The sequence below is a fragment of the Cyrtonyx montezumae genome, unplaced genomic scaffold (assembly GCF_038088225.1).
Source record: "Cyrtonyx montezumae isolate F1298 unplaced genomic scaffold, pur_monq_1.0 scaffold_10, whole genome shotgun sequence".
In the NCBI taxonomy this organism is placed as follows: Eukaryota; Metazoa; Chordata; class Aves; order Galliformes; family Odontophoridae; genus Cyrtonyx; species Cyrtonyx montezumae.
In genome coordinates, this window is record NW_027071826.1 from 23078285 (window position 1) to 23093354 (window position 15070).

The window sequence follows — 15070 nt, forward strand, 5'->3', positions numbered from 1 at the left end:
AAGCAGGGAGCAAATGAAAAGTAAAACATAAGCAGAATTGTGGGGAGTTTCAGAGGACCATCTGGGGGGCTGCTCTGAGCCCTGGCCAGCACTGTCCCTCATAAATTGTCCTACTGCTGCAAAGCACACAAAGTTGCTTCCAGAGATTTTATCCTCCCAGTTCAACTATTTTTAAAGTCCTATGTACAAGAACTGCAACTTCACTCACTGGAAAAGAAACTCCACCTAGAATAGCTGCTGGAGTACAACATCTGAAAACAAAAGCAGCTTTTTTACCCCTTTGTGGCACAATCCATATCAATAACCCCAGTCTGGTGTCTGCAGTCAAACCTGTTCTTTCTGTGATGTGTCAGAAACGCACCAAATTATTACAAAATTTAAATACAGTGCAAAAATGCAATAAATATTCCTATGAAAGCAAAGTGACATTTTTTCAGACTTCTCAGAATTCATTCCCACTGCAATCTCAGTGCTCCCTCAGTAGCCATTATCCGGTGCCATAGAAAATAGTTATAGCTCCCTCTGACCTTACTGGGAGCAGAGTCAGACACTGACTTAGAGGGCTTCGAATAATGAAGCTGGATTCGGAAGTGAAAACTACATGAACTGCTCCTGTGTATTCTGAGAATATCAAAACGCAGCACAGCCCTATTACTTAGTGAGGATCTGCTCTTTGGGAAGTCACTGCGGGAATAATGAGGGGGGAAGAACAAGAGGAGGAGGAAAAGGTGAGAAGAAAAGAGAGAGGGCAAGAGAGAGCAAAGAGGAAAAGGGGATTTGCTTTTGATGTCGCAGTTCTATCAACTCATGCATTTTTCATGGATACCAACTAATTCTGAAGTAGCACTGTGCTGACAGTCCAGGCACAAGGAAAAAACCAGCCCAACTCCCAGATATCATGACACTGGTTTAAAAATAATGCTACTTTCAGGAGTGATCAATTCGAGACCTTTAATTCCCTTCTCATTTGTGAGTTTCAGGTTCACATATTCAAGCTCTTCTCTCAAACTTGAGATTTAGAAATGTAATTATTTTTATGAAAGCCGAGGTTCCAATGTAATCCCATCTGCTGAAGAGTCTGAGCAGAAAACAAAGTGTAGTGTTGCAAAATCTCACTGTAATCATAAGGGTTGCCAACACTAAATGTCACAACCGTGGCATACTGTAGAGTTTTGATGCAAAACTAACTAAAATTTATGAGATGTTAGATGCGTTAAAAGTGCATTAACTGAAGTTGCACTTGTGCCATTTGCTAGAAATTAATTAAAAACTGAAAGTGAAGCCAACTGGCAAATTAAAATAAGCTGGTGGGACTCGGAGCTAACCTGCATTGTAGTTCAAGCTTAATATTTTGTAAACTCGAGGAGAGCGCTGGCACTTCTCAGTGCTTTGGATTAAAACCCGATCACTTTTTCAACAAAGCAATTGGTGAATACGACTGTAAACATTCTCTGAGGTTGCAGTCATCCGGGCTACGGCAACACCGATCCTTGCAGAGAAGACAAACAGCTCCCGCACAGGTGCAGGAAGCAGCACAGTACCTTTATGTGCCGGAGCAGGGTTGGTGCTGCGGGCTCCTGCTTAGACCTGTCAGCCCCAGACATCGCCCACCTAGGTGGTTCTGGGGGGGGGTCTGCAATAATTGCGTACGTTTCTGTGTAAGTGATGGAGCGGGCGGTGGACTCTGTGTACGTCTCTAAGCCGGCTGTCACTTAAGAGATTACAATTAGGCTAACGTCCCTGTTTTAATTATGCATGAAAACGCCTTAGAGATAGTAGAAACGGTAAAACAAAACAAAACAAAACAAACAAAAAAACAACTGAGTACGCTGGCACCGCGACGTACGGACGTTTTCAACGAACTGGCGGAAAAACAGAAGGGGTAACGTAACGGGGCCCAACTGCGGGCACATCTGACGTGCAGGCGACCTTCCCTGCAGAACACACGCACCCTTGTGCCGCCGTGCTCGCCGGCAGCCGGCTCTCCCCGGCCTCGGGAAGGGAAAGCCGCGGAGCCGCGCGGCCGGGGCAGGGATCCCCGGCGCCGGGGGACGAGCGGCGAGGACCGCCTTCCTACCCCCGCCCGGCAGATCGCAGGCTGATAATTCAAAAATGGAGGATGAGCCCTCTCAGCCATTAATTAATAATGTAGCTCTCTGTCTTCCTGTGTGACACACGCTGGAAGGCACCGAGCGGCCAATAAAGATGTAGGGGAGAGAAGTGGAAAGCTCCTCCCAGCAGCTCTTCCTGATTGAGGGCTCGAAGAAGTAGATCAAAAACTTCCCAGGAGCTGGGGGGCAGAGGAGAAGCAGGGCACAGCCGCGGGCCGCGTTGCGCACCGCCCGAGCAGCGGCTCCAGGTAGGCGGGCGGCGGAGGGCCGGGGCCGGGCAGCCCCCCGCTCCGCACCCGGAGCCAGGGCCGCACCGTCCCGCGGAGTAGGCGGCGGCGGCGGCGGCGGCCGGGGAGGAAAGGGCTGCGGAACGCGGCGGGCGGCAGGAAGCGGGCGGGTCGGCCGCCGCCTCGCTCGCCCCGCGGGGAGTGGAAGTTGTGTCCGGCCGCGGCGCGCGGCTCGGAGGCGGGGAAGGGGTGAGCCGGGGCGGCGGGGGGGAGAGAAGAAGGGAGGGGGGGGTGCGACGGAGACAAAGCCGGCGGCGGCGGCCGGGGTGTCCCCGCGCCGAGCACGTTGTGTGGCGCGGGCGGGGGGGGGGGGGCCGCCGCGCCCGCCCGCCGCTCGGCGTCATGGCCCCATTGTGAGGCGGCGGGAGGAGGCGGGGGAGGAAGGATCCGCCGCCGCTCCCCTCGCAGTCCCAGGCAGGCAGCGGCGTGTCAGGCACACAAAAGGCCGCCGCCGCCGGATCCCGCCGTGCTGCCGCTCTGTGCCGCTCCTTCTCGGGCGCCCCCGAGGGAGGAACGCGCCGGGCCCGCGCTCACCGCCTCCCTCCGTTTCCTTTCTCCCCGGGTCCCGGCGCAGCGAGGAGAGGACGGAACGGGGCGATGCCGCTGCTGCACCGAAAGCCCTTCGTGAGGGAGAAGCCCCCCGCCGACCTGCGGCCGGACGAGCGCGTGTTCTACTGCAGGGTCACCAACGAGATCTTCAGGGACTACGAGTAAGCCGACCCCCTTCCCCGCGGCCGGGAGCGGTTACCCCCAATGGCTGACACCTGGGCGGGGAGGAGGAGGGAGGGGATTCCCCGGCAGCGCCGCGGGGCGCCCGGCGGGGAGGGGTCGCGGCTGGCGCCGAGCCGCGGGGTTGGGGGAGAGGGCGGATCTCCCGACCCGGCCCGGGGAATCCCTTCCCCGCTCGGCGGGGGGGATCCCGCGGCCCCCTCCTTCCGCGGGGCGGGAAGGGCAGACGGGCAGGGGGCGGCCGGCTGCTGCCCGGTTTCTTCCGCGGGGAAGTGAAAGTTGAGCGCGTGGGAGGCGGTGCTGAGCCCCGGGCCGCTGCCTTTTCCCCCCCCCTCGCCGCGTGTCGGTGCAGCGCTAGGCCGGGACGCGGCAGCAACCAATGACGGCCGCGCGCGCCGGGCCCGGGATCCGGCGGCAGCGGTTCCGCGCGCGGAGCGTGTCACGCGCCCGCCGCACTATTGTTGTGTACGTGCGCGCGTGTGTGTGTGTGTGCGTGGAGCCTCCGGGCCGGCGCAGGGCCGCGCGGAGCCTCTTGTTCCCGGCACCCTCTCCCGGGCCGGTGTCAGAGCCGCCGCGCCGCCCATGGCCGCGCTCGCCCCGCCCTTCGCCGGCTGCCGGCCCGCCGCCTGACCCGGCTGGACGCGGCCCGGCTCCGGGAGCCCGCGGCACTGCACCTGCTTCCGGGCGGGGGGCGGGGCCGCCCCGCTCCGTGCGGTTGGGGGCTGCTCGCTGCCCGCTTTTTGCTGTCGGCACGAAGACTGCCGGCGGTCGAGGAGCTGTCGTTAGCGCGGGGCCGTCCCTAACTTGGTGTCAGCGCTGTCAGAACAATGGGCGGAAAGTGCTGAGCGCCTCTCGGCGCGGGGCTCCGTGCCCCGGGGCTGCTCGGCTCCGTCCCACCTGCGGGGGGGGGAGAGCGCAGAGCTCTCCCTTTTTATTTTTTTTTGTCTGCGCAGCAGACGTGCAGACTAATGAGATTAAATCAGAAACGCTTCTCGTTCACAGCATGCGAAATGAGAGCACACCTAGATCTTTTTCGTGCTTAGACTTGTTTTTCTTACTCAAATGCACCTCGCCGAGTGCGGTCGGGCCGGGTTGGGTAACTGCCTGGCGGTGCGGGGATGGATGCGCGGCTGCTGGGGCTGCGGCAGCCCCTGCGTTTCAGAAACGGCCCTGCCGGCTGCTGCTGTCGCTGTCACATAATCGGATGACTCCCGTGCGTTTGTTGACACTGCTCTGCAGTACGTTTCGGGTGTGCATATATATAGTTTAGAATAAATTTTAGCATGAAAAACGTCTTCTCAGCTTTGGCGTGGTGTGCTGAATGTTTAATTCAGAACCAAATGCCGTATTTAACCCAAGTATGAATGAAGGGATAAATTTAAGCTTGTTGGCACAGTCCCCCCCCTAGCATTGCCAACGGGTGGCTAGCCCAGAGGTCAGGGCTGGAATATGGTGTTTGGGAAAGTACTGCTACCTGTCCTGCACAAATCTTCACTTTCTTTTTATTCTTTTTCTAACTTCTTTCTCCTGCACTGGATAGAATAGATGCTTTGCAGCAACGAGCCCAGTATTTTTTACGTGGTATGTTGTTGTGCTACAGCTGAGTGTGTTCAGATGGAGGTGAGTTGGTGGCAGTGTGATCCGCCAGGGAGCGTTGGCAAGCTGTGTAGGTGCCCATCTGTTCTGGGGCCGCAGTTCTCTGCAAAGCAGTGCCTCAGGAGGCTGCTGCGAGATGAGAGCATCGCCCTCTTCCCAAACAACAGCAGTTGGGGTAACAGGGATAGACAGGGATCACTTCTTGAAACTGATACTAGCTCTTTCGTGAAAGAAAGCTGTTGTCTGAGTTAATTTCTCCTGAATCCACTTTTGTGATAATAACTCAAATTTCCTGAAGGGAGAGTTGAAAATATATAGAATCTCAAGCAGGCTGCATTGATAAATGGGCTAACCTGAACTCACAGCTTTCTTCTGTGTATTGGCACTTCAGTTAACTACTACTTAGTGGTAATTTCTTCGGTTGTTTTGTTTTTGAGTACACTTTTAGGACTTTGGAAAGTGGCTTCCATGCTCCTAACAGCACTGGTGGAGATTAGTATGAATCACACGCAACATTATTCTTCCCTGTGTAAGAAATCCTTATGCTAATGTAAGGAGAATTTGGCAAGACTGCTGTTTTGTAAAGTGACCTTCCTGTTAAGAATCCATTTCCTTTTTCATCAGAAATACCGTCACATAATTTTGCAATCCTTTTGAAGGAGGTACATTGAGATGGCAATGTTCGGTTGTATTTATCAAGAGCAGCAGGGGCAGCTGATCATAATGCTTTGTTCTAATACTCTGTTAGGGGCTAAGATATGGGAAGAGATCATCAGAAGAGTCTTCTGAGTGGGAAGGTGGTAGTAGGAAAAACAAATTAGGGGTGTGGGGGGTGCACATGGAGAAAGTGGATGCTGTTGTTGGTCTTGACAATTTGTCTGTGAACAGCTAATTGAGGTGTGCAGTGAGAGCTACTGGCAGAGTGTGGCAAGTGTTGCTTGTGAAAGTAGTCTGAAAGGTGGGAACTCTTCGTTGTGTTTGTTTTTTCTTCTGTTTGGAGAGATGGTTGACTTAAAGAGAAGATTTAATAGAGCTCAGAAAAACAGAGTAGCTTAGAGACCAGTGGTAGGAATGTTTCTCATTCTAACACGTGATGAGTGAAGGGAGTTTTGCATGTCCAGAACTTACTGGAAAAAGTGTTTTGTTTTTTTTTATAGGTTGCCCTGTGGGGCTCTTGGTGAAAGTCAGGAGGTCTGTGTAAAAGGCTTCTGAAAGTGTACCTGTGTTAGTAATATGGATCTTTCTGTTCTGTTGAGGAAAAATAAAAACAATTTGAAATACATTAATGCATAATGAACCTGTCAATATTAGGGAATAAATGTCTTTTCCAGGTTTTTTTTTATATTACTATGTAATACATAGTGGGAACAGGTTGAGTATGTGAATGCTTTTGTGGTGCAAGATGGCAGTGTCTGTGAATATGCTGGTAACACAGCCTGCATAGATTATATGTTAGATGTGGACAAGGACTTCAGTATTAAAAATAATCTTGTCCGCAAATCAACCATGCCACATAATTTTTCTGCTCTTTCCTCTCTCTTAAATCTCCCTTAGCATAACTTCCTCCTGTTCTACATTCTCCATTATGTAATTGTTCTGTTTAAAAAAGAACTTGTTCTCTTCCGACTTGTTTTTAATATATGTTAAAAATGAATGAAAATGATTTGAAACAAGCGTGTGCTTGAAGTAATAAAAATACTGAAGAGCTCAGACTCGATTGCAATACTTGGTTAGTTCAGGCAAGAGCCATCTCTTACTGCTGCACTTGATTGGTTCCTTTATTTTGATATCCATTGCAAGTACAGTCAGCACAGAAACCGCAAGTACTTTACTTCCAGGATTACTTCATTCCTCTAATGAACTGCCTTCTGTCCAGTACTCACTAAGGAGCATGAAGCTGCAAATGGTTTGCCAGTATGTTTGCTGCCTAGCTTGCTTTGCACGGAGGACTGATTCTGTCACATCACCACAAACAGGTGTCCAGCTGAGAGTTGGCATGAATTACTGCGCCTGCAGCTGGGCTGTCGTGGTGCAGCACCTTGGTTTGAATGGGGAGCATCCGGGTGAGCTCAGTGTGCTGCTGTTTGTGGGCCTCCTTCTGTGCCTTGCCAGGGGGTTGTGCAGCGCCTGAAACAGCGTGAAGTCCTGAGGTTATACCCCTACTAAGGACATATTTAAGACTATGAGTAGTATATGGCAGCAGATGCACTTGCTGTGTGTGTTGGAATATGGTCAAGTACACTGGTGCTCTTTGTTGGTGGAGCAAGTACAGCGCTGCTTGGTACCGGTTCCTTGCTTGGTGGCTGTTGTGTATGCTCTCTGTGAATCCTCTTGTGACGTCTGGAGTGTATTGCAGAGACAAGGAGAGCAGTGCCACCAATAAAACCTGCTGTTGTGATTGTTCTCTCCTCTCTCAAACTGAGCTGGTGAGATCATTAAAACATTGCAATAAAACTGTGTTAACAGACTAAGCCACAGATGGTTTTGATGTGTGATGCGTAATGACTGGCTACCAACAAATAGTGCCTTCAAAACTGATGGCCACTTGCTTGGTACAACTTTTTGGGGAGAAATCCACACAAAACAAAAGAGGAAATGAGCTACAAGGAGACTAGATACGCAGAGCCACTGTAGGCAAATGAAAAAAGGTTTTCCTTCAAATATGTTTCAGTTCAACTCTAGAATTTTGTGCATGTAATTTCCCCAGAAGTTCAATGCTGATGTTTTAAATAGCTGGAGCAACTGGTGTCCCCTCATAGGGAACAGCAGCAGCCCTTGAAGGGATACTGCCAACTTCAGTTTCTGCTCTCTCTGGTCACTTTTGAAAAATACTTAAAAACAGATCAGAATATAACTCTAGGTAATTATCATGAGCACCTTTATTAAGTTAGGCAGAAGTGTTTGTAGAGAGAGATCTGACGAGGACTTGAGTAAATGTTCATCCACTGAAGTTAGTAAGGCTACTTAAAATTATTGTGAATCTTGCAGAGGACTAGTGAAATGTGGGCAGGGATGGACCCAGATGAATTGTGTGTCATGTATCCCATCACCTTGTTTAAAAAAATGGTCAATTTAATGATATTTTAAAAATAATTTAGACTTAAAAAAAAAGTCTTAGTTTTAGTGCTTTAGCAATAGTAGTTCATATTTTTTGCTAATACCCAATTGGTTTCAATCTGGTTGACTGCGAAAAGGGAATATTCTTTCTTTTCAATATGCAGAATGGCCAACAGCCATCTGTTCTTCATATACTGAAGAATAATTCATCTCCTCTCTCTTTCTTTGTTCTCCATGTTTTGTTTAGAGTAAGCAAAACCAAGTTGTCAATTATTACAGTCCTTAGATTGTGTATTATCAAATACGTAAAGGAGGCACAATAAATGTTTTTTATAAGTCTATAATTCGTAGTTGTTGGGCATTACTCATATAACACATCTTTTCCTCTTCTGTTCTAATTCCCTTCTTGTCACAGCTGATATTCTTCCTCAAGCATCCTTCTCTCACTCAGAGGAATCCTCTGCTTTTACAGAAAGGATTATCTGAGCCAGGACCCTCCATTGTCCTTAATCTGGAGTTTCCATTTCATTTTCAACATGTTATTGCTGCATCTGTCCAGCTGCAGTGAATATCATCATCAGTGTGACTGATGCATGTTTGTCAGCGTGAGTTAGTGGGAAGCCTGCAACAAAGAACTTCAAGTGGGAGCTGTGCAGTTCTGTAACCCTGTTATGAGGATGATCTGAACAATCCCACCACTTTAAAAATGGCAACACTGCACCCTGTAATTTTTTTTTTTAAGGGAAGAACTTCAGTGTAGGTATCTCACGTGGCATGGAATGCTCTGAAAGTATTGTGTGTGTGCTTTGAAACAGCAATGTTAAGCTAACACAGGGCGATCCAGTGGAATTTTTCACGTTGTATGTTGCACTCCTGTAAGTACTGATCTGTAGAGAGTTGTAAAGGGAGGTAAATAAATAAGTGTCAGAAGTGGAGCATGCTGAGAAAATGCTCTGCTGTCAGATCACTGATCCAGTGTGTGTGATATATTTTAATGTGTTCTTGTGAATAGCTCCACCATCTACGTCGTCTCAGAAGTTTTTTAACAAATCACTGTTTTTCTGATACCCATCAAAAGTTGAAAAGCTCTTCTTTCGAAAGAATGGAGGCTCTTATTTCTTGATCCCAATGTAATAACCAGGAAGTAAGCGGTAACAGTGCTGTAATTTTGGTATTACTTGGAAGTATAGGGAAGTAAGAGAATCAGTATTTGCTAATGGAACAGGAGGGAAGAAGAATCTTACGGAAAAAAATAGTTTATTTTCTCTAAGAGCAGTGCAAACAGTGAAGGAATGAAAACTAGAGAAGCACTTGACAAACTTTTTTTTTTTTACCTCTCCCATCTTTTAATATGTGAGCTTGAGCACTCCAAATCTGAATCTTACTCAAGTTTCAGCATGTTTCTGTGATCTTAAGATTGTTGTTCTGTGTTTGCACAAATTTTTAGATCTTCCTCCTGCCAGTTTGTGTGGAAATACAGGGGATGCCATGAAAACATGGCACATTAAACTCAGTGTGATTATTCTTATGCATAAGGCTACTTACATACGAATATTTGCCTACAGCACATGCAGGTCTTGATACTTCATGACTACCATCTGTAGTGAAAGGAGATCTCTTTTTTACAGTAACAATTTATGAAGCTATGGCTTAAGAGCTGATAGATAAACCTTGATTGCATTTGCAGCCTGCATAGAGGTAGATGTGTATTTGAACTTGAGGCTTACAGAAGAAATTTTCTTCTTGATGAATTGGGATTAAACTGAAAATGTTGGAAGATAATAATTTTCTTACTCTCTTTCCTACTTCCTTTCTTTTCAGTGACTTTTTTGAACGCACCATTCTGTGTAACAGCCTTGTATGGAGCTGTGCTGTCACAGGTAAACCAGGACTCACATATCAGGAAGCACTGGAATCAGAGAAGAGAGCCAGACATAATCTTCAGAGTTTTCCAGAGGCGCTCATCATTCCAGTTCTGTACTTGGCCACCCTTACCCATCGCTCACGACTTCATGAGATCTGCGATGAGATCTTCACTTATGTCAAGGATCGGTATTTTGTTGGTGAAACAGTGGAAGTGATTAGAAATAATGGTGCAAGGTAAGTATATTTAAAATAAAACATTTCATTTTAGTTGATGTGGGTCTCCTCTTTGAGTGTGCCTCTAAGCCTCAAATCCGAATAATAAACTGTCAGACACATCAAAAGTTAGGTGATGGTTAAGCTAGCAGTACTGTTACTGCTCCTAATTGCCTTAATTAAGAGTAGGATTGTGTTGCTGGGCTTAGTGTCTCATTCCTTCTCTTAGAAGCATCTCTAGAGGCAGGACCGTTCTCTCCAGTCGTGATGCTGCAGTCTTTCAGTCCCAGGGGTGGATGTGCAAAGGAGTGGCAGTTCCTTGGCATCCCTGTGCAAGGAAGATAGTCTGCTTGTAGAATTAGATCTAATTAGAAACTAGGAGAAAGTGTGAGTTAAAAATTGTGTGAAATCTTATACAATGCAATCAATGGAATGGTATTTTGTATACTGAAGTAAGGAGAGCTTAAAGAATCTATTAGAGTAGGATTTTTATTTTCTAAGTAGCAGCTAAAATTGTGATCACATTCTCAGAGGGGTGATTAATTGTAAAATATTTGTAATAAGTGATTATCGGAGATTTGCTTTTCTGTTTTGTCAGGAGGAAGTTATGCTGCAGAGCAGAGGAGGTACAACTTAGGTGCTTTGTAACATTGTATATGTTGGACGGTAGGAATAGGGTGGTTCAGTATAGTCATCAGATAACACATGCAGAATAAAATAATGTTTTCTTAGCATCTCATCTAGGTCTTATTAAATGGGAAAATCTGTTTCTGAGCTGCAGGAGGTAACTTCCAAGGAGCCTTTTGTGGATATGTCTTACGTGGGCTTGTGCTTAGTACAAAATAGGGAATAGATGGAAAGCTTTTGTTCTTTTCAACCAGTGAAGTGTCAGTCTGCGGAGCTGCACAAGAGTTTTGGTAGAGATGCTGTCTGTATTTTGTTTGTTTCTATTTTTTTCATCCTGTTAAGTAAGTAGATATACATCACCTTTACTATTAAAGTAGTTTTTCTTAGGGAGTAAGATCTTCCTACTCTGTTCCTTTTTTTTTTTTTTTTTTAATGTAATGTACCTATTTTAATACCTAGTTTTCGTTAGCTAAATGAAATTTTTTTTTTTGCTAATGATTTGGAAACTGGCAGTATCTTTGAAGACCAAAAACAAAGAAGTGCTTTAGAAGATCTACATTCTTTTTTTTCTCCAGGAGTAGCTTTCCCATCTTTCTGTTGCTTTTCTAAACCATTAGCTAAAATATTTATGTGCGTCTTAGCTGTTCAAAGCTTGCATGAAAAATCAGCTTGTATGAAGAAGCAAAAAAGATTTGTGTGTGTGATATCTTTTGACATTCAGAATCCGTTTCAGTTTTGTTTCTATGCCATCATTAATTTGTTTTGAAATTTTCCCCAATGAAATGGTTTTCACTCACCTTGTAGGCTGAATTCTGCTCAGGTGAAGTTGTGATATGTTTCTATCTTGTGAAGATAGTTAGGGTTTTTGTTTTTTTTTTTTTTTTACTAGCCTTTGATTCAGTCTTACTGGTTATTCACAATTATGGAGAGATGCATATTTAACAATTTTATACTTATGATCCAGTTTCACATGGAGATTATTAATATCTAAGCTAAATTTCTTAAGACTTTGGGGTGGCTTATATAATAATTCAAAATTAATTTCCATCTTTCCATCTTTAAAATCTTAAGTAGTTTAGTTATATTTTAAACTGCTTGTGTATAAATCATCTGTTAAGCGAAGAATTCTCCATAGCTATTTGTATGCCACTGATGTCCTGGGCAATTGCATAGCAGAGAGCTGCTTCAGGCCTTCATTACATTTAGGAAGCAGTGCAAATTAAATGTTACTGTAGTGGGTTTTGTAGGCTTAGAGATAAATAATTAAAGATTATAAAGTGAGGAGAGGTGATCCATAACTCTAAATTGAACAGCAGAATAACTGACTTTGACTTATATTTCAAAGTACTGCATTGAGAGTTAAATATGCTAACTCATGTTACTTGTAAATAGTAGTGCTGTTTAATAAAGTGATTCATGTGTTTGCCATGTGCAGCTACATTTTCATGGTCTGTTTTAGCAAAAATGGTCCCTGACCATCTCTAGTGAAGTAGCATCTCACGAGACCATCAGAATTTGGCAGATCATGAAACTGCATTTGTGTAGGGTTGTTGTAAACTTCATTAATGTATGAAGCTTTCTGCACATGAGATGTCAGCCAGATTGTTTATCACATGGACTTCCTGCATCTTTTAGTGTGAAGCCTACACTTACAATGCTGGATAAATAAAGGTTGTCCAAATAATGAAGTATTGGTATAATTCCTAACTTTGGACATGCTGAATGCTTGTAGGATAGAGTACTTGGATGCAATTTCCAAAAATTTTCAATGAAATAAGTGGAAGAGAATGTAAGCACTGGAGAAGCTAATGTTTTGGCTTAATGAATGTGCTTTTATCTTGAGCATAAGAAGCATTCTGTAGCACTGCAATGAATGGGTGGGTCATCTGGAAGGGTAAGAATACTAGTGCTTTGTCCAGAGGCATGTCAAAAGACTTCTGAGACTGATGGTTCCTGTAGTCTACCTGTGCCTTAGGATTGCTATGGGATCTCATATTTCAGTGATTTTCCTGGTCTTGTATCCCTTTCGGGCTCTTATGGTTTTGAGCAATGCAGTGATCTCAGTTTTGAATTTATCTGCTTCCACCTTGTTGCTGAGGTCTGGTAGAAGGAGCTCAGAGAGTTTGAGAGTTACTGGCATCTCTGTTACTTTTGTATGTCTGATGCCATAGCAGTTTTCTCGGCAAGAATGAGGATTTGCAGAGAAGCACTCAGTCCTGTGACATGTCTTGGTCAGGCAGTCTGAGATAATGATGCATTCAATTTGGTAGTCTAGTAGAAGTAACAAGGAGGTGATTCTGTTTGCTCTTTAACTCTTTCAGATGATGTAGAGTTTAAAAATAGCTAGCCTGCCTTTGTTTGTGTTCTGCTTTTCTGGCTACGCTTGGGCTGACCTTCCTCCAAAGTGGCAGCTGTGCCATGCTTTCAAAAAGGAGGCACTCAGATTGGCACTTAAAGAACTGTAATAATTCTGTATGTTTCTGTAGTACTGCTTCCATAAAGGACACAATTTTTTTTTTTTTTTTTTTTGGAACATCAGTTAGAGAAATTCATGTAATATAGACTGAAAACTTTATTTCAAATTAAGTATAAACTTTTGTTGCCAAGGTGTGAAGAATAGCTGTCAATAAATACTGTTACTTAGAACGTCAAATTACTGGGAAGCTATTCATTGATAAAGGTATAGAAAATTATTCTAGATTTTGTTGAGGTTGAGGACAAGAGTAATATTTTCTGTCTTCACTTAAGATGTAGAATGAGATGCTAATGTGATTCCAGTGCTTCAACAAAGTGAGAGATAAAACTTTCTGTATCATTTCAGAACACATAGTTTGACCTGTATGTACTAGTCTGTCTTTTCTACTAAGAGTGGCATATCTTGCTGTTTTCTGTCCAGTTCTTGCTGTCTTAGTCCTGTGCTGTATTATTAGCATCTAAAAATTGCTTAAGTGTTTTACAACATCTTAAAATCTGAATTCAGTTATCTGTGGTGTTGGAGGCCTTACCTGAAACATCAATGAATGCCTGAATGGGCTGAATAACAACCAAATAAAACCTAGTACAGTGTCATTAACTCAGTCGTAGGGCCTGTTATTTTTGAGCTTAGCAGTGCTGTCTTCAAAACAAAACAAGAAAACTAGATTTAAAGCATGTTTTAAACAACCAGTTGTGATTTATCAGTGTTCTGAGATTGGATGCTATTAAAAAAAATAACATCTGTCTTTATTAGGGTGACTGAGTGAGCAATGTGATAATTAGTTAATTAATCTGTAAGCTTGCAGTCTTGCTTGAGCAGTAAAAAGATCAGAGGCTTTATGTTGGGCAACTTTACCAGCTCTTTGATTTCCCCTCCCACTCTTTATAAATAGCTTATGAGGTGTTACCTTCCCTTCCTCACTGATGTTAAGGCACTTCTGATTGTTGTCCAATAGTTAGTATGGAGTATAACGATAAAGTAGACCCCTGACAGCTGAATTAGGTTACTAAGAGGCAGGGAATAAGACGGAAGAAAGCATATAGAAAGTGGTGGACACAGAAAGGAAATACATTTTTCATTTAATTTGACCACTAGATGACACTACTGCAGAATACTTGCCTGGTACCTGTAAGCAAGCCTGGAGATTGTCAGAATGCTTGAAGAGAATGCAGTGTTTATAAAATGAAACCAACTTCCAGAATGAGTAGATGGTGTCCTCTATGAGAAAGATTGCTTCATCTGAAATATAGGTTAATGTCCTTTCTGTGCTCTGAAAGGTTGACGTTGACCACTGCCAAACTGTATGAAATGTACGTAATCGTGAAATAACATGTAACAAGTACTGCATCTTGCCTGACTGCTTCATAGGTGTACGGTTTCCAAGGAACAGACTCATAACATTCTAGAGTTTGTATTCCTGAGTTGTTTGGTTAGGAAGGTGAGGCTACTGAGATCCCCTAGCTACTCCAGGAATTACACTGTCTCAGGGTATCTAATTGGGGGAAACCCTAACTGCTTCTCATTCATTTCCTGCTCTGGCTGTGGCCAGTATTTGCGTCTGCCGATTGTTCTGGTTCTCTTGAGATCCTTCAGCGAGCCACCTGAAATAGCTGATAGGACAGAAACTTATCCAGCTCTTACATTGTGTTAGTTTTGGCAGATAAGTGAATTGAATTTAACGGCAGTTAGTAAGCAATATTGAGTGGGGAGGCTTTAAAAAGCAAGCACTACAGAGTAAGTATGTGGCTGGAAGGAGGGATAGAAAAGAGAATTTTCCTCTTTTGACAATATCAAACTGTCAAGTAATCTTTGCATCTCCCAGAACAGCACCACAAGGCTACAGCTGCAATTTACTTCTGTACATCTTCAACCAGCCACATCTTAGCGTTAGATTTTCTGCAAGTTGTGCTGAACTGGTCTTCAAAGTGCAGCCCAGAATTATTCTTCATAGAGAATGATAGAAATGGGGCTTCTAGAGCAGCCATGTCTTGTGCTGCAGGATCCAGTCGGTATAGTATCTCTTACCTATTATATGTCCTCAGGCACTGAAGGTTGGTTTTGGAGCAGTTTGACTCCAGAGGAGTTTGTGTAATATTTTTGCAATTCTC

The 15070-nt window shown here is 44.7% G+C and overlaps 1 protein-coding gene across 4 annotated transcripts in view; it reads left to right on the forward strand.

Moving 5' to 3' along the window:
* Positions 1-2259: 2259 nt before the first annotated feature.
* Positions 2260-15070, forward strand: part of BAZ1A (bromodomain adjacent to zinc finger domain 1A) — a 51950-nt gene continuing 39139 nt past the window's right edge. For 2 of the 4 annotated variants that reach the window (XM_065752866.1, XM_065752883.1), the window contains exons 1-3: positions 2260-2359; positions 2973-3108; positions 9602-9880. In XM_065752866.1, coding sequence (XP_065608938.1) covers positions 2996-3108; positions 9602-9880 — 392 coding nt within the window. In that variant the 5' untranslated portion in view covers positions 2260-2359; positions 2973-2995. Of the gene's footprint in view, positions 2360-2500; positions 2588-2972; positions 3109-9601; positions 9881-15070 lie in introns of those variants that run through there. The other 2 variants (XM_065752873.1, XM_065752891.1) reach the window with 1 other exon arrangement.